Here is a 20,433-nt window from a genome sequence, read left to right on the forward strand (position 1 = left end):
AGACAATTGTGATGACCCTACTGACATTTCAAGGAATAGAGAAATCATGCATCTTATAAACGATAGAGAGGAAACAGATACGAATAGAAGAAGAGAGGGGAAGACGGAAGACAGGAAAAAAAGGGAGTATAGAAAAGTGAAAATAAGATCAAAGAACAGGGAATATCCATGATAAATAAATTTGCAAATTAAAGTGAACTGCATTATAGATAATCATTGAAGATCATTGCATTTTAACGTGTAATCTCAACAAAGTACCACAGCTATAAACAGTGAGAGAGATAAATAGATAAATAAATAGTTGATATAGCTGCATTACAATGACGAATTCAAAACTAATGGCATTCAAGGAAAAGAAAAATCATGCATCTTATAAACAATAGAGAGGAAACAGATACGAATAGAAGAAGAGAGGGGGAGAGGGAAGACAAGAATAAAGGTAGTAAAGATAGTGTAGAATAAGATCAAAGAACAGGGAATACCCATGATAAATAGGTTTGCATATTAAAATGAACTGCATTATAGATGATCATTGAAGATCATTGCATATTACGTGAAATCTCACAAAAGTAACACAGCTATGAACGGTGAGAAAGATAAATTACTGCATTACTGCATTACAATGAGGAATTCAAAAGGACTGACAGAGGAGGGATAGTTGATAGCCTATATCTCTGCGTTCTACAAAATGGAATGTCAAGACTTTGAGAGTTCCGAAGTTGTAATCGCGTACGGGACTGTGATTGTCTAGTAGGGGGCAAAAAGTTACGATAACGATCAGACTGGAGCAAACCTTCACCAAAACGAAGGAGAAGCTCATTCCTTCTTAGTTCCAAGGAAGTGAGTCCATACAGGATGAGTTGCTTACTATACGAGAGAACATTGGGGAAAGCTATGCAGCGGAGGACACGCTTTTGAACCCGCTCAAGTTCATCAACCTGAGCCTTGGTGAGACTTGATCCCCAGACAGGTGATCCAAACTCCAACAATGGACGAATATAGGACTTGTAGATGATCAATAAATCCTCTACATTAGCACCATTCTTTTTCAAGACGCTTAGGATGAACAATCTACGTGCAGCACGAGAGACCATGGTCTGGACTTGACGATCCCATTTAAGATTTGCTTGTATCGCGATTCCAAGAAGAACTTGTGAGTCGACCCATTCTAAGCGACTTCCGTTGATGGTAAACGGTACTTTCGGTGGAGGATTTCTCAAGAAACTAAATCGCATGACTTTGCATTTCTCTGGTTTGGGCTTCATATCATTCACATTGCACCATTCACTCAACGCATCGATGTGGGTTTGCAGGGAACTTTCTTGTGATTTATGAACAACTTCCAACATACTGAGGTCATCCACATACTTCCACCTATCCTCAGTAGTAAGGGCCACATCGTTCACCATAACGAGGAAAATGATCGGACCCAATTTGGTCCCTTGGGGGACGCCGCAAGTGAGGTTCAACGATGTTGAGGCTTTACTCTGGTACCTCACTGTTTGAGAGCGATCGCTGAGAAAGCTGCACACAGTTGGTAGGATAGAGGCGTCTACACCTATTCCAATAAGCTTTTCAATTGCAATTCTGTGATTAACTAGATCAAAAGCCTTCATGAAGTCTACTGTGCAAAGGTTTACATGACATCCCTGTTTGTCAAGATTACTTTGGATGACGTCTAACATACTTATCAAATAATGATTAACAGAGCTACCTTTAATATTTCCGAATTGAGAAGGATCTATGTGGGATTTCAAATCTGACATTATCCAGTCCGCCAAAAAACTCTCAAAGACTCTAGCAAAAACAGAAGTGATGGATATCGGGCGGAGTTGAGAAAATTCAGACGCTCGAGGAACCTTCGGGATTGCACATACTGAGGCATTCTTCCATTTTCGGGGAAAGCATCCGGAGCGTAGACAATGGTTGAAGATCTTGGTAAGGGGCGCGGAAAGTTCTAAGGCAAACTCTTTAACTAAACGGACGGGAATATCATGCGGATGAGCGGCCTTCGAAGCATTGAGACGCTTGAGACGAGCATACATGTTGTGCTACTCACTCTCTGGCTGGAAAATTGTTAACATATGGCGTCATTTTAAAGAGGAATAGGCACAATTTCTAATGATAATAATCAAGTGATGATTAATTATGCCACGACGAGAGAGCTAAAAATTGATTCAACTTGAGTGTTCAAACTGTTTTTAAGGGGCTTATATTCTAAACTGATAGGAGGCCAATCACTACAGTTGTCTCTACATGTAAGGGTATCCCAATGGGAGGTTAATTTCCTCTTTAATTAGTCATCATGATTTGCTATTTTTCATTGCATCTTGGATGAAACTAAAGGCATCTCTACTTGCTCCTGCTTTCTGCTTCTCATCATCATTGTCCACAACAAATCCAAACCCCGTGGTTGGTTTTTTGGCAAGATTGATCGGTGTCGAGGTCACCCCACTCAGGGTGATCGATGATAGCTGAGGGTACATCTGGGAAATATGCTGTGCTGACATGACTGGCTGTTGTAAGGTCATGCTAGGATGAGGATGTTGTGAAGGCATATCAACCTGTGGCGTTGCTGTACTGAGCTGTGAGAGAACTTGGTTTGATGAAGCCTTTGGGTCAGAAGATGCTTCCTTGGGGGACACCGTGTTCCACAGGTCAGCGAACCCTGCCTCTCTGGACATTATAGGATCCATCCTACTGTGCTGAGATGCCTCTGGATCAACAGATTTCTGGTGTACTGGTGTTGCTCCAGGGTTTACATTACTTAAGCTATAAGCAGCAGGTGCACTCATTACCTGTGTGAACTCTCCTTCTGTTCGATTATTTGTTACTGAACTTGGCTTAGTGTCAGAAAGGAGTAAGTTTGTTTCTGACGAGTCTGACTTTGACATGAACTGGGTGTCTATTAGCAGATCAGCTACTGAATGTCCTTCTTTAGCTTCCTTGTGCCTACTGGCAGAACTCGAAGACATCCCTGTTGAGGTCTTCCCTCCAGGAGCTACTGGCGATCTGGTCGCTACGGTCATACCACTGAACAAAGATCCTCCAGATGATTTTGGTGCTCCGTCTGAGGAAGAAAAGGCATCTCTTGGCAGAACAGTTTTCACTGGAGTTGTGTTAGCCGAGGATGCTGGTATTTCAGCCTCAGCAGCTTCTAATACTGACTGGAAGATGAGCTGGCTCTCAGGTATCAGTGGCTGATCTAGACTGGTGTCTGCTTCAAGCCTCTCCAACTGACGTAAAATCTGAAAAGAGAAAGAATTGAGACAGGACTTTAATGAAAGAAAAAAAAATACCCCATGAGCATTTCAATTTTTAAAATCTAAAGTTCCATAGGTGACAAGCAAAAGGCTTTAAGATTACACAGTGAATGTTACTACACATGCATTTGTTCTGATAATTATGATAAATAAACATCTCCATGGATATTCGAACCATCTGCATTTCTACCCTGTGCCTCACTTGGAAGGGTGCTCAGCCTGTGCTCAGTGATTAAAGGAAACCTCACCCCAAAGAATAACTGTAGGTATTCTGAAAGCTGAGATTTATTCCTGCCTATTGATGTAGAATATTCCTTATGAAAATACAGGAGATATACAAATGAAGATATACATGGTATGATGTAATGACTTTTGGCATGACATGGGTGCAGCTATTTTCTTTATAATATGACGTGCGTTCACTACACACACTTGGAAAGGAAGCATCCATAAATTTGAATGCATTTACTTGATAAACGACTATAGTACGTCACGTTATCAAGAAAATAGAGACACAATGAGGGTGGAGGGCAGTTCCTCTATAAATGAATATTATGAGATCTGATCGATACAAATCTGCAATACACACACCCACACCCACCCACACACCATGAATATTCATAGACATCCGTATGAATATGCATTGTATGAATATTCATACCTTGAGAGACTTTGCCCTGATAGCTTTATCTTGGCTACCCTGCAATGATGTAAGGTGAGAGCTGAGAAGACTAAGAGCCAAGTCGGACGAGATTAAATCCTCTTTCAGAATGCCTTCGATGCCAAACAAACAAAGCTGGAAAATTTAATGATACAACAGTAAACAATTTAAAGCAAAATCTTTAGGCCCAGATGAAATAATTTTAAGGTTCTTGTCCCTTCTTCTTTACTTTTTACTTTTACAAATATAAACATGAATATTAAGGAAATAGAGGTTAAATGACAGACTGAAACTGTATATCCAAATTCCATATGGTAGTTTGCGTCTGGTATTAGTGTCAATAAACATGTACTGTAAATTTAAAATATAATATGTTAACAAACCCAACATTGTTTATCAGAAAAAAATCTCAATAAGAATTGTTTGAGTATAAAGGACAATTATGGTTTAGCTCCGATTAATCATAAAAGCAAGGTTATTGATTATCAAGGATAAACAATAGGAAATAAAATAAGTGATAGTAAACAAATACACCATGCACTGAGAGGCTCTAGTTAAAATTATGGATCGAGGTGGCAGGAATACCACTATTTATGTCGCCGAGTAGTCCATAATTTCATTAGTGGCTTGAAATAGTGCATGATATATTTGTTTTATATTTTCAAACCAACCTTCATAAAAATAAAAATTATTATAATAATGTTTACTGTCACTGGCTGTTTACTATCACTCATATGGTATAGTGCACTATATCATGGATGACGTCACGGTTACATCATAGCAATGTTATATTTGGTCACGTGCTGCTATGTTGATCAATCACTGAACAGGATTTCATTGATCAAAAATATAATATGTGTTAATGTCATAATTGATTTGTTCTAGTTGTCTTGCTGCTGAACTTTTTAAGATTCATGAAACTGAACAACTCTACATGTTAGGCATAGAAGTTATTAAGGCGTCACTTTGTTTCGCGATGAAAATCATCCACAATGAATTTCATGGATTTTGATTCCAATAATATATAAACAACATTTAGGTGAGAAATAAATAAATAAATTTGCAACAAAATGGAGAAAATCATCACAAATTTGTTCGAATAATTGTTCTATTATACGCGAGAATGCTCTTAGAAATAAGCAACAAACAAAGAAACAGATTAATTGTGCGATACTTACTAACTGAGTGTTGTAGGATGATGTTAGATATGATGTCAGTAGTTCTATCATCTTCTCACAATTTAATAATGAACTCCTAGAAAACAAAAACATAAAATTAAATCAATGAGATGTTTCACAATAGTTTTATAACCACTGTTTATATCTTATAATTTTTTTTAACTCGGAAGGAATAATTTAGCAACCATTGGCCCCAAGTCAGCATTAATTACAAATTGTTTATTTTTTCTTTTCATAGAGACGCAAAAACAAACAACATTTTCTAAATTTTAAGTACTGATACACATAAATAAGACATTCATTTGTTTTACCGGTATACGGAAGGAAAAATAAGTCATTTACATTTTGTTGAGAAGCAGAAGTATTGGGCGTCAACCTACTGTATTCATAGCTAGATTCATGATGGATTCATGTATTTCATGTCATTTTGGCATTATTTTCATTTGCAAAACAGTCAAGATCAAATGTCCTACCCTTTTTGCATGTTATCAAAGCTCTCACTCGGGCACATACTAAATAATAAACAAAGATTTGCTCAATTTGATAAGATATACTTCTTTTACTGAATGCTATAAATGAATTCATATTAGAAATGTTTGGTAATAAATTTGAACCTAAAATGCACATTTGCAATTTCATATCTATATGATTTGGACCTTTTTTAGGGTGGGTGGGTGGGTGGGTGTGAGTAATTGTGTTTGAGGGTGAGATGTGCATGTATCGGTATGTCATTATGTTTCATTCATCATCATGCTATCCTGCAGGCTTGATGGCATGGACTTTGGACCTAACATTCAAGCGCACACTGAGAATGCAGATGTACACAATATGGGCTGTTCACACACAAAGCATAATCACACTTAAAAAGTAATTTGTGTATAAAAATCAACTTAACAAGAACTTACCTGGCATTCTATGGGCTAACTCAGTATGACAAATAAAGAATATCATATCAACACAGGAATAGGGCTATGTTAGTGAAATGGAATGTGATAGATCTCAGATTCAGAACACAACAGAATTATGAGTGAAATTAACCATAAAGGAAAATGTTTAAATATAAACAGAAATATATCAAAACTAAAATTACCAGACAAAAAGAGCTGTATACACTGAACATGGTTCTAGCATAGTAGATCCATGGTTCTACCTTAAAAGGCATGTATTGCGCCCCCCTCTCTCTCTCTCTCTCTTACTTTCTCTCTCTCTCTCTCTATATATATATATACACACAAATATACTGTGAAAAGAAATGAGATAATAATGGTTGCATAGCTTCAAGGTAATACAAAGTTTTGGTATGGGGTCATGAATTTGGTTCAAATGAACATATTGGAAGCATGTGGAATCCTACAATATTCAGTGGTCTTTGTCGCGGTTGAAATCAAGTCTTAAGTTTTGAAATTGTAAATAATAAACTCTTTATGTTGTATAGCTCTCTCTCAAGGTCAATATAATTAAGATATAAAACAATGTTTCTTCACAAAAAAATCAACGGATTTGCTATCCCGTTTCGAAAATATATTTTACAACTACATATTCTGAGATTTTCATGGTCACAGGTACCATTGTACGGCCGTAGGCGCTATTTGAAATTTATCAAAATTTACCGGGAGCACCGGTAATTTTTTATATAAAATTTTTCTCGAAAGCAGAAGTGTTTTAGGGGCTAAATTTTGTATTGCTTATAATACATCCACATGGGCATTCGAATATATGAAAATTGAAAAGAATCACTATCCATCCAATTTTCAAAATTTCCCAAAACTTTGTATTACCTTTAAATCAAGCTCCTGATTGCTGCCCTATGATGTAAACTATCTAACCTCTATTCTATCATTTTTTTTTTCCAAGAGAGTTGTTGTAAAAACACTTATGTACATTACTTATCCCACATGTGAACAGGCAAATAAGAGGGATTTGAATCAGGAATCAAATTTTCCTGCACTTATATGTTTTGATTTTCCTAAAAGTGTGAATGGGTCTAATGTTGACATAAACCTCCACAGTACTGAATTTTAGAACCATTTAGGCTTTCGTTGATTGGATGCTATTTATATTCTCTGTTGTGACGAGGATCGAGCTTAAAAGGCCGGTAGCCGGTATAAACAGCTGCTTTGTGTGGTTTTCATTGGAGCTGCATGTACGTGTTCATGTTTTACAAGCAGAGTTTTTAGGCAATCTGAAACAACATATTTAGGTAAGTGTATAATTTGTTTATTTATATATTCTCTAGTAAATTATAATGTACTCAGGGTTCGTATAGTTTTTGCCAAATAAAATTTCATGACTTTCCATGACTTTTCATAACTTTTCCAGGGGCAAGTGTGGCACATATAGTAACATTTTTTTGTCACGTATTTCAGCAGAAGATAAACACTGTGACTGCCATGATTAACAGCGTTTAATCAAATTATGGAAATGCAAGCATTACTTTAAACAAACAGAACTTTGTTATTCCTGGCTCATTTTTCCTGATTGAGGTGTAATATGAAAGGGCAGAAAATGAACTTTCTAGAAATGTGAATTTTTCTTTGAAATGACTTTTTGGTTTCTTTCCTTCAAATTGCTTTTAATGACTCATGCATGAAATATGCACCATATGAGTTGCATCAAATGAAAGAGGAGGATCTAAGCCTTACAAATATGTGTCATAATTATAATCGCGATTAAGTTATGATAAAACATCAATAATTCTCGGTTTCATTTTTTTTCTGGGTCGCACTGTATAACTGATACTACCTACTCACAAAGAAGTATATCAAACTATTTAAAAGTTAGAGAATATCTGCTCCGGACTTTAAATGAGTACCTGGCAATTGCTGGAATAAAAGTAATTGCAGAGCCTACAGGAAGAACAGCACAGATGCTGATAATTAGGCTTCTTCAGGTAAACAAAAATACTATATCATTACCAGTATATAGTAATAGATTGGATTCTGATAAGGTTTTGGGTTATATTTTGGGTTGGTTAGGCTAAGGAATAGATATAGGTATAATGTTGATTTCAGGTTGGAAGTTAGTAAATTAGCAAGAGCTAGTATGACCATATAGCAACTATATACCCACAATGTATGTTCTACAATCCACCTACTCTATTTTTCTTCTATTATAACACATCCAGGCAACGGATTGACAGTTCGTGCATCTCAAGTTACCCTAAACGCCATTTCTTTATCACCGCTGAATCCTACATGAAGAGGTTATTGCCTTTGTATCAAATCAAAATCAAAGTCGATGATTAACCTGTTGACTACTGCATTGTGAAATTCATATAGGCTGAATACGGAGACCACCAGGCTTCTCTAAGCGAAGGGTTAAGACAGGAATTATTCAATCCTGGTTGATATATCAACTTTTGCTGTATTTCTAATTGCCCAATGTGATGATTCTAACAAGCTGACAATCTACAGTTGACTGATCCATCAGAAACAAAAGCAGGAACACAATACAGTACATTGCCGCGACAACTAGTGCAGGATTCATGCCTGTGTAAATATGACAGAACAAGCCGATGTACGAATGCTAGCTTAAAAAATAGATTGCACTTTTGCACTTGCATTTTGAACAACTGACTGGCTTATAGCCACATCGTTTTCATCTGGAATTTTTTGATAGATTTGGATGTCAAAGTTGGAACAATATCATTTGTGAATGATATAGAATACTGACGATCACTTTCTCCTACTTGCGGTTCAAAGAAACAAACTCTTACTTAACATATTAGGGGGAATCTCTATTCTACCATAAATCACAATGGTTAAAGTTTTGTTTCATTCCTTGACTGGTGGATTTAAAATTCCAATATTGTTTGTCTTTTTCATTCTCATGAATCTAGATGGAAGTAAATCCACAACATTAAATAAAGTACAAGGGCAAGAAGCTAACTTGATTTTCCCATACCCATGTGATAGTACAGAAGTCACATTACAGCATTCGAACGGAGACCCATTTTATCGCTCGACAGTTGGGTCATTGCCTGATGATCAGGTCCATAGATTCCAAGTTCAGAATAGAAATGACACTGACTATTGCTTTCTGGATTTTACAATAAGTAATCTAATGAGAAGTGATGAAGGGACATACCTTTCCACTATCTACAAGGAGGGACAACTACTTGATGACTACACAACAAGAATTTGGCTAGAGGTAGACTATCCTCCTGGTAAAGCATCATGTGTTGTGAGTGATGAAAAGGGTGGAGACTGGGTCTCAATAGACTGTACAGCTAATGTGGGGAGTCTATCAGGAGAGTTTGAATGCTATCAGGATGGTGTATGGATGCCTCCCCTAACTGATCCTACTCATACTGACACTTTATTGAAACAGACCATTCTGATCAGAAAATCACAGCCAGTATTTTGTTGCTCTTCTACTTTGGATGAATACAAAGAAATATGTGAATGTAATGATACTGGTCTGTATATAGCTGATGATGATGGCAATGACCCTTGCCCTCCTTTATCAGAAATTACAACAATGCCTCTTCTTTCCACTCTCACAGAAAACAATCAGAGTGATTACTATTCCACTGTGACGTCCTCCATTCCGATTATTACGAAACATTGCATCTCCAAAAAATGGGTGAACATTCACTCAATTGCCATACCCATTGAAATTATACTGCTAGTCTTGAATTTGTTTATCCTCTACAAAATTAAAACAAACATCAGAAATAATAATAATGGTAAAGATCCTCCCATTCCTTTAGAATCGAATACATCACTACTTAACGGTCAGAAGATGAAAGATGGATCAAGCGAACATAAAGAGTTTGCGTAAATTCTACATTTCTTTGACGAACATTCAATTTTGTATGACATCATTAAACTCTTGTGAAAATACTTCAATACACTTTAATGAAGACTCCAAATGAAATAATGGAGATCTCATAATGATTCTTAACTCAATTTTGAATTGAACTGAATTGTGGGAAAATTGATAGAGTATATACACACTATTTGCATCTAATAAGAATTTTGTTAATTCTAGAAAATTGTATATCACTTTAAAAAAAGAATATTCTACAGAGGAGCATAAATTACAATTTGAAAAATTTGAATAAAATTATCCATACTTTACTGAGAATGGACAATAAGAACACTGCACAAAAGTACTAGCATTGTCAGAATTGGTTCCATTCAATGAGTTAGGATTGTAAACACAAGTTTGTGTTGTCCAAAGACAGTGAAATACTGAGTTAATGAACTTCAATGTTTATAAATCACTATTATGTTCTTTTATGATGGCTTCAATTCAATGTGTCAGGATTGTATACAGGGTTTGATGTCAAAAGACACTATACTGAGTTACATGTACTTCTATGTTTGTCAATCACTACTATGTTCGTTTATGATGGCTTCAATTCAATGTGTCAGGATTGTATACAGGGTTTGATGTCAAAAGACACTTTTATACTGACTTACACTTACTTCAATGTTTATTGAATTACTATTATGTTCTTTATGATGGCTTCCATTTCAAAGACAATTTTATACTGAGTTACATGTTTTTGAATTACTACTATGCTCTTTCATGATGGCTGAATGAATATGTCTCCAATAACTTATACAAAAAAGCAGTACTACATACAATGTATTTTTATACGTTTGTTTGTGTTGTTCTCACAGATTTCCAAATAGGGACAAATATTTGTATGACAGTAAACCAAAGTGAGTAGTTTACCACAGGATTACAATTATTTTGTTTTATAATCTAATTTCAAGATATAAAACCTGCTTTAGAAATTCCTCATCAGAATATTTACTTTCCTAGTGCATTTTTTCTGTCATGGATAAAATGATTTAGTTAAAGTGGATGGGTACCCAAACCACCAGAGCAACTGCTCATGGACTTGTAGTAGATTTATTGTCTTATCTCTTTATAATGGATGAGGTTAAAGAAGTATAATCCCTCCTTGCCTGGTCATTGACAATCACGTTGGATAAGCATTTTATTGAAAAAAAATTCACTGACATTTCACTAGCATCCACAGATAGTACACCTTAATAGTCTTTATAAATATAATGTACATGAGTAACATAAATATATATGTATACTTTTAAGTAACTGCATGTCTTTCTCTATCAAACAAGCTGAAGCAATATACCTGAAATTTTGAGAAGTAGCTTTTCTCAAGTTAATATGTATTCGATTAATGCATTTCATCTCTAGTGTGCAAACAATTTAAGGTATAAAGAATATTTCCTGGTGCTTATTTCGGAGTGCCATGTGCTTTTATAGATCTTTTCATTTATTCATGTTGATATCATATTGCCATGTCATCTCATCCATCCGATGGGTCACTAAGGGCTCCTTTTACACTACATTTGGAGCCTAAGTGGAGGGTTGTATCTGCAAATTATTAAATGTTTAATTAAAATGAAACCATACCAAAATATTCAGAAGGCAATTTTTCAGCCACTTTATATATGCACTTCATCGATGCATTTCATCCATGAAGACACATTTATTCAAAATTGCGTTCGATGATTAATTAACTCTGTTCACTTTGATGTGTATTCCATATGTATTGTAATTTGTAGGTTTATTTGCATTTTTAGTTTTGTTTAAGATGTTACTGTATATCAGTCTATATTGGGTGTTAAAGCGCTTAGAGACTTCGGTGGTAAGCGCTTTATAAGTAACGTTTTTATTATTACTATTATTATTATCATTGTGTGCAAACCGTATCATGTTTTCTGATTACAATTTTGTGGTTGTTTATGGGTACTTTGTACTTTGATATCAGTTTCCAACCTCTTACCAGAATACCAGTTAACTTTCCTTTTTGTTGAGGGGCAGAATATGACTTAGCAACTTCAAACTGTATTCCTAGCTAGATTTATGTATTAATAATAATAATAATAATAATAATAATAATAACAATAATAAATACTTATAAAGCGCACTTATCTAATAAATTACTTAAGGCACTATACAAAACAATATTAAAATGAATTATTTACAATATGTGAGCAATTTATATTTTAATACTTTATATTTCTGTCTATTTTACTGCTTGCTGTGAATGAATTCATATTAAAAACATTTGCTTATAAATTTGAACCTAAAGTGCCATTTGCAACTTCATATTGTTCTTTGTTTTGGGTGTGGGTTTTGTGAGTAGTTGTGTATGAGGGTGAGGTGCACATGTATGTCATTTTGTTCCATAAATCATAATCCTATCCTGCAGGCTTGATTGTGTGGACTTTGGACCTATCATTCAATTTCACAGAGAGATGTGATATGTACACCATAAGGGGTGTTCACACACAAAGCATAATCACATCCTCACTTTCAAAGTGTACATAATTATCACCCAACAAAATAAAATCAACCTAACAATAATTTACCCGGCATTCTATGGACGAACGGAGTACGATGATAGGGTACGAAGAAAATGAAGAATAACATATCGACACAGGAATAAGGCTGGGTTAGTGAAATGGAATCTGAAAGTTCTCAGATTAGAAACTTAACAAAATTACGAGTGAAATTAACCCTAAAGGAAAATGTTAAAATATAAACAGAAATTTAGCAAAATTATCAATAACCTGACAAAAAAGTTGAAGCAAAATTACATTGACCAGTAAACTAAGGCTTTCATTGGCAGCTATCTCTCTCTCTCTCTCTCTCTGAATGTATATATATATATATATATATATATATATATATATGTATAAACATGTATACTGTGAAAGGAAATGATAGATGAATGGTTGCATGGCTTAAATCAAGTCCCTGATCATTGCTCTACTTTGATGTAATCTCCCTAAACTATATTTTCTCATTTGTATTTATTTCCATGGGAGTTGTTGTAAAAACACTTACAGGTGTATGTATATTTATTTGTATATGTATATATATTTTAAAATCAGGGGTGATAGTGAGAGTTAAAAAAAGAAATCGTTTAGTGAGAAATACAAATTAAAAAAAGGGGTTTTAGAAATCAGACCGAATCAAGTTTCCCGAGCGCCTGCATGCGTTCAAGCAAGTCATGAAAAAACGGCACCTCACCCTCCAAATTCCAAACCGGATTTTGATTTATTTATTTTTTAAATAAAAAACGATTTAAATGGGCAAATAATCAGGCCTGATATATATATATATATATATATATATATATATATATATATATATAATCTCACTTATCCCACATGCGAACAGGCAAATAAATGAAATTTGAATCAGGAATCAAATGCAACGTTTTCCTGCACTTAATTATTTCTATTTTATTTTATTTATTTGATTCCATATTTCTTAAAAAGTGTGAATTGGCCTAATGTTGGCATGTACCTCCCAGGGACAGGTACAACATTGTTGAACCATTGCAGCTTTCGTTGATTGGATGCTATTTATATTCTCTGTTGTCAAGAGGAAGTTTGAAAGCGAAAAGTCATGCTTCACCTAGGATGTATGGTTTTCATTGGAGCTGCATACAACTTCATGTTTCACAAGCGCAGTTTTTAAACAATGTCAACATGCAAAGGAGTTAGGTAAGTGTATAATTTGTTTATATATACTCTCTGTTAAATAATGATGTAATGTATTTTGATTTAAAGTGAAAACCACAACATTATTGATTGCTTTGTATAATTATATATTTTAAATCTGAAGAAAAATGTTCCAGATGTCCTACATAAAGAGAACAGCTCAATTAGCAATTTTCTTTCAGGACTACAGCTGAACAATTCATCAATCCTTATTTCCTAGCAAGGTCATCTCTCCTGCATGAGCATAATTATGATACTACATACTCACAAAGAAGTAGGCCTACATACAAATAAAGTCAAAGTATATCTGCTTTGAACTTCAAGCACCTTTGATGATCTATTTTTTCCTCCGAGGTTTACTGTTTTTATCTATAAAACGGTTCTAGGACACTTAACCCCTGGACTTCCACCCCGGATAATAACCCCCAGTCAACTACCCCTAGGACAACTACCCCTTAGGTCAACCACCCTCTATATAGGACGACTATCCCCAGGACAAAAAACCCCGGACAACTACCCCTAGAACAACTACCTAACTAAGGGTTATTTAAGCGGAACAAAATGAAATTGTCATTTATTATGTAAAATGTAAAATTCAAGCTGTAACTTCCTTCTTCTTTTCTTCCTGTAAATGTCTTTACCTTATGTTATCTTCATCTTTCCTCTGTTGTTGTGAATGTATGTTCTATATATGTTTTTTTAATATAAAATAAGTTTATATCTTGTTTATTCTAAGTATTTATTTGGGGATAATTCTCATCAAGCTAATTTTGGCTTTCATGATTCCCCACTTCCTTTTATCTTATGTTGATAATGAACGAACATGTATATACTTTTGATGTTTTTTAAAAGAGAGTGAAATAAATGAATGAAAAAAAAATGAAATGAAATGAATCCCAGCCTGGCAATAAACTTATTTGATAAGAAATTAATCCACATATGGCCCTCTCTACTAAGATGTATATTGGGTAGCTGGCGATTACTACAAGAACAACAGAACTAATAAGGCTTCCCTGAGTAAACAAAAATATTATATGATTACCAGTAATATGGTAAACATTGGGTTTTGATGGGGTTTTAGGTTGTATTTTGGGTTGGTTCGGCTAAGGGGTAGGTATAGTGTTGGGTCCAGGGTGGAAGTTAGAGCTATAGAGCTAGTGACCATAGAGAAACTATCTCCACAATTTATGTTGTACAATCCACCTACTCTATTTTTTCTTCTAACACATCCAGGCAATGATTAGGACATCTGGCATCTGGGGCTATTCTAATGGCCATTACTCTACCATCACTGAATCCTAAATGGGGAGATATGGTCTGCAGGTTATTGGTGATTTATCAAAGTGAAATGAAGCTCGGTGATTAAGAAGGGAATAAGTCAGTCCTGGTTGACGGATCAACTCTTGCTGTATGTCTAATTGTCCAATCTGATGATTTTTACACACTAACAATCTTCATTAATCCATCAGGAACAAAAGCTGGAACACAATACAGTAGATTACGGCTACAAGCCTACAATGACTGTGCATGATACATGTCTGTGCATACCGGTATGTGACAGAACAAGCCGATGTAATATGTGTTAGCCGAAAATTAGATTGCACTTTTACACATTTTGAACAACTGGCTGGCTTTTAGCCAAATCATTTTCATCTGCATTTTTTCGAACGACTTGGATGTCAAAGGTGAAGCAGTATCATTTGTGAATGATATAGAATACTGACGATCACTTTCTCCTACTTACAGTTCAAAGTAACAATCTTTTACTCCACATTTTGGGAAGAATCTCTACGGTATTCTACCATAAATCACAATGGTTGAAGTTTTGTTTCATTCCTTGACTGGTGGGTTTAAAATCCAAATATTAGTAATTCCTATCATTCTCACGATTCTACATGGATGTAAATCCACACAATTATCTAAAATACAAGGGCAAGAAGCTAACTTGATTTTCCCATACCCATGTGACAGTACAGAAGTCACTTTAGTACAGCATTCAAGCAGAGCCCCATTTTATCGCTTGACAGACGGGTCGTCGCAGCTGTCATTGCCTGGAAGTCAACTCCATAGATTCCATGTGCAAAATAGAATCAAAAATGGAAACTGCTCTCTGGATCTTACAATAACTAATCTAATGAGAAATGATGCAGGGAAATACATCTCATTGGTTTACAAGGATGGGAAGTCAATTGTTGATCACACAACAAGAGTCGAACTGCAAATACACTATCCTCCTGGTAAGGCATCATGTGTTGTGAGTGAAGGAAAGGGTAGAGACTGGGTCTCAATAGACTGTACAGCTAATGTTGGGAGTCTATCAGGAAAGATTGAATGCTATCAGGATGGTGTATGGATGCCTTCCCTTACTGACCCCAGTGAAACTGGCACATTGTTGAAACAGACCATTCTCATCAGGAAATCTCTGCCAGTTTTTTGTTGCTCTTCTACTTTAGATGAATACAAAGAAAGATGTGAATGTAATGATACTGGTCTGTATATCGCTGATGATGATAGCAATGACCCTTGCCCTCCTTTAGAAATTACAACAATGCCTCTTCTTTCCACTGTCACACAAAGCAATCAGAGTGTTTACTATTTTAGTATGGTGACCTCCATTCCGATTAATACGGAAACATGCAACTCCAACAAATGGGTGATCATTGAGTCCATTCTCTTGCCTATCTATGCTATAGTGCTAATCTTGAGTTTGTTTTTCCACTATAAAATTAAAACAAAGATCAGAAATAATAGAAATGTTAAAGATCCTCCCATTCCTTTACATTTGGATACACCACTACTTCAGATGATGAAAAATAGATTGATGAAAAATGGATCAAGAAAAAATACAGAATCGGCATGAATTCTAATCAGTACAAAATACTTTGAAGAGCATTGAACGTTGTACGACATATCATTAAACTTGAGTGAAAATGCTTCAATATACTTGAATGAAGACTCCAAAGAAAATTATAAAAACCTCATACTGATTTTAAGCTAAATTTCTAATTGAACTGAATTCTGAGAAAAGTAATAGAGTATACAAATTATTTGTTTCTAATTAGAATTCTGTTAATGTTAGAAATTAGAAATTGTAATGTCCTTTAGGGGAAGATGAATTACAATTCATTTTTTTAAAATAACATTACCCATAGTTTACAGAGACAGATTTATCTAGAATGAACAAAAGAAAACACAGCACAAAAAAATGTCAGAATGGCTGCCATTCAGTGAGTCAGGATTGTAAATACAAGTTTTTGTTGATCAAAGACACTTTCATACTGAGTTACATGTACTTCAATGTTTTTTTAATTATGTTCTTTTATGATGTCTTCCATTCAATGAGGTCAGGATTGTAAATACAAGTTTTTGTTGATCAAAGACACTTTCATACTGAGTTACATGTACTTCAATGTTTTTTTGAATTATGTTCTTTTATGATGTCTTCCATTCAATGAGGTCAGGATTGTAAATACAAGTTTTTGTTGATCAAAGACACTTTCATACTGAGTTACATGTACTTCAATGTTTTTGAATTATGTTCTTTTATGATGTCTTCCATTCAATGAGGTCAGGATTGTAAAAACAAGTTTTTGTTGATCAAAGACACTTTCATACTGTGTTACATGAACTTCAATGTTTTTGAATTAATATTATGTTCTTTTATGATGTCTTCCATTCAATGAGGTCAGGATTGTAAATACAAGTTTCTGTTGATCAAAGACACTCTAATACTGTGTTACATCATGTTTTTGAATTATGTTCTTTTATGATGTCTTCCATTCAATGAGGTCAGGATTGTAAATACAAGTTTCTGTTGTCCAAAGACACTTTCATACTGTGTTACATGAACTTCAATGTTTTTGAATTACTATTATGTTCTTTTATGATGTCTTCCATTCAACGAGGTCAGGATTGTAAATACAAGTTTCTGTTGTCCAAAGACACTTTCATACTGTGTTACATGAACTTCAATGTTTTTGAATTACTAATATTTTCTTTTATGATGTCTTCCATTCAATGAGGTCAGGATTGTAAATACAAGTTTCTGTTGTCCAAAGACACATTCACACTGTGTTACATGAACTTCAATGTTTTTGAATTAATATTATGTTCTTTTATGATGTCTTCCATTCAATGAGGTCAGGATTGTAAATACAAGTTTCTGTTGTCCTAAGACACTTACATACTGTGTTACATGAACTTCAATGTTTTTGAATCACTATTATTTTCTTTTATGATGTCTTCCATTCAATGAGGTCAGGATTGTAAATACAAGTTTCTGTTGTCCAAAGACACTTTCATCCTGTGTTACATGAACTTCAATGTTTTTGAATTAATATTATGTTCTTTTATGATGTCTTCCATTCAATGAGGTCAGGATTGTAAATACAAGTTTCTGTTGTCCAAAGACACTTTCATACTGTGTTACATGAACTTCAATGTTTTTGAATTACTATTATGTTCTTTTATGATGTCTTCCATTCAATGAGGTCAGGATTGTAAATACAAGTTTCTGTTGTCCAAAGACACTTTCATACTGTGTTACATGAACTTCAATGTTTTTGAATTACTATTATGTTCTTTTATGATGTCTTCCATTCAACGAGGTCAGGATTGTAAATACAAGTTTCTGTTGTCCAAAGACACTTTCATACTGTGTTACATGAACTTCAATGTTTTTGAATTAATATTATGTTCTTTTATGATGTCTTCCATTCAACGAGGTCAGGATTGTAAATACAAGTTTCTGTTGTCCAAAGACACTTACATACTGTGTTACATGAACTTCAATGTTTTTTAATTAATATTATGTTCTTTTATGATGTCTTCCATTCAATGAGGTCAGGATTGTAAATACAAGTTTTTGTTGACCAAAGACACTTGGACACTGAGTTTCATGTACATCTATGTTTTTGAATGACTATTATGCTCTTTTATGATGTCTTCCATTCAATGAGTCATGATTTTAAATACACGTTTTGTTGTCCTAAGACACTTGGACACTGAGTTTCATGTACTTCAATGTTTTTGAATTACTATTGTGTTCCTTTATGATTGCTGAATGAATATCTCTCCGGTTACAAAAAGGAGTACTTGATGAAAATGTTTTATTATATTAAACAATGTCTTTTTGTATGTTTGTTTGCGTTATTTTTCTCACAGATTTCCTAATGACAGTAATTAAATCACAGGTTTGAAATTGGTATCCAGCTCGACAAAATGAATGAAAGAAAACGATCTCACATCAGTGATTATTCATTCCATGTTTGTGTTTATTGTAGTCATGCTGCTGTAATTCTATTTTCCACTCCATGTATAAATGGAATTACATTACACAATGCGTACGTCACTGATATGAGTTGTTATGCTCCTTTATGTCTCATTTCATACCATACTGAAAATGGATAGAGGAAAGTAACCTTTGCTGTGAATGTCCTTTGCACAAACCATTTGGGAAGATGTGTGTAAGTGTTAAACAGTGTACATGTACATGTATTTGCAATATGTTCATAAAGTTGCAGGTCATTAAATTCAGTACCATGTTTTGGATAGATAAACTCATGAATTATATCTGGCTACTTGAATGTTTGCCGTATATGCTTCATGTTTACTGCATTTGTATTAATTTTCATGCTGTTTTGGCCATTTGGTCATCTACTTTTCTCAATCCTTGCAGTCAGTAAAATAGGGACTAACAAAACCCATGTCTCATCATCTCAAAGTAAGAAATACAAATACAAATAGTGAGAAAACATAGTGAGAAAAACATAAAACTGTTGCAACATTGTTGCCAAATATATTTTCTCATCTCTGGAATATGAAGTTAGATTGATACAAACTTCTTGTTATAACCACCCTACTTTTATCATAATTCTTAACTGTAACTCTCCTGACTTAAGCATAATGTTTGAAATACCTGTCCGACTGTTTATTTTGATTCTATTAATGACGACAGTAATGGTGAAATATGTATGACTCAAGAGTCTCATATCTAAGTCAAAGTTTCTTTTTTTAAAACCGAACTATACAAATATATTTTACGCTTCCTGTATTTCCTTCCCATTTGAATGTAAATGTATCATACAATATATCGCAATGCATTTTAGCATGAAGCTATACTCATACAAGTAAAAACTAGAATTTTTAAGGTTTCATGAATTTCGCTTTCCTAAATAAAATGATTGTACATGATTGCATTATGATTAAGAGTAGGAAAGATATTTAATGATGCCAAATGCCCAAAAATGTCATATTATGTTCACCTTTTGCACCGGATTGCAAGTGCTGTTGAATTAAATACAGCATAACTGAGTAAAAATTGTCTCCTAGTGCTTTTTTGAGGAAAACTTCTTTGTAAAAAGTTGGTAGATATAGACCGGTTGATTTGAGAGTTTTGCTGGAAGACTGTGTCTGTGTGTGAGTGACAATTTTTAAAAGCAGAAGGTGGAACATCCATATTCTTGGATGGGATACTTGTTAGAAACTGATAACAAGGTAATTTTCATGGCCCCATTGTCCTTGTTATAACAAGTTCCCACTCTAGTCTGTTTGGCAAATATGAATTGTTTGCGACACTGGGGCAAGTTGGCAGTAACATATCCTGTATGTTAGGAAGAACACCAAGTTTGCCTCTTGAGGAAGAGTCAAACCTGTTTCAATGTCTCTTTGATTAAAAGCAGAACAATCACAAAGGGAGAGCGAGAGAGAGAGAGAGGAAAAATATATGTAATTTCAAACATTCTACTCAAAGGGCATCCAATTGACAACGTGGTCAAGTCTGTGAGGTCATGGATCCATGTCCACTACTTAATTTGGTAATGAGATGTTACAAATTA

The 20,433-nt window shown here is 34.6% G+C and overlaps 2 protein-coding genes across 2 annotated transcripts; one reads left to right on the forward strand and one right to left on the reverse strand.

The window, feature by feature from the left end:
• Positions 1–2,049: 2,049 nt before the first annotated feature.
• LOC105441140 lies at positions 2,050–5,256 on the reverse strand. The gene is made up of 3 exons (XM_011672008.2): positions 5,103–5,256; positions 3,925–4,059; positions 2,050–3,248 (listed from the first exon to the last, which is right to left on the reverse strand). The coding sequence occupies exons 1-3, from the start codon at positions 5,193–5,195 to the stop codon at positions 2,304–2,306; spliced, it is 1,173 nt and encodes a 390-aa protein (XP_011670310.2). The 5' UTR covers positions 5,196–5,256; the 3' UTR covers positions 2,050–2,303.
• An 8,287-nt stretch (positions 5,257–13,543) lies between these two features.
• Positions 13,544–17,336, forward strand: LOC115923572. Its single transcript, XM_030984547.1, has 2 exons — positions 13,544–13,600; positions 14,831–17,336. Exon 2 carries the CDS (start codon positions 15,411–15,413, stop codon positions 16,455–16,457), a length of 1,047 nt encoding a protein of 348 aa, XP_030840407.1. The 5' UTR covers positions 13,544–13,600; positions 14,831–15,410; the 3' UTR covers positions 16,458–17,336.
• Positions 17,337–20,433: the final 3,097 nt, after the last annotated feature.

The sequence above is a fragment of the Strongylocentrotus purpuratus genome, unplaced genomic scaffold (genome assembly GCF_000002235.5).
Source record: "Strongylocentrotus purpuratus isolate Spur 01 unplaced genomic scaffold, Spur_5.0 spur5_scaffold_14, whole genome shotgun sequence".
In the NCBI taxonomy this organism is placed as follows: domain Eukaryota; kingdom Metazoa; phylum Echinodermata; class Echinoidea; order Camarodonta; family Strongylocentrotidae; genus Strongylocentrotus; species Strongylocentrotus purpuratus.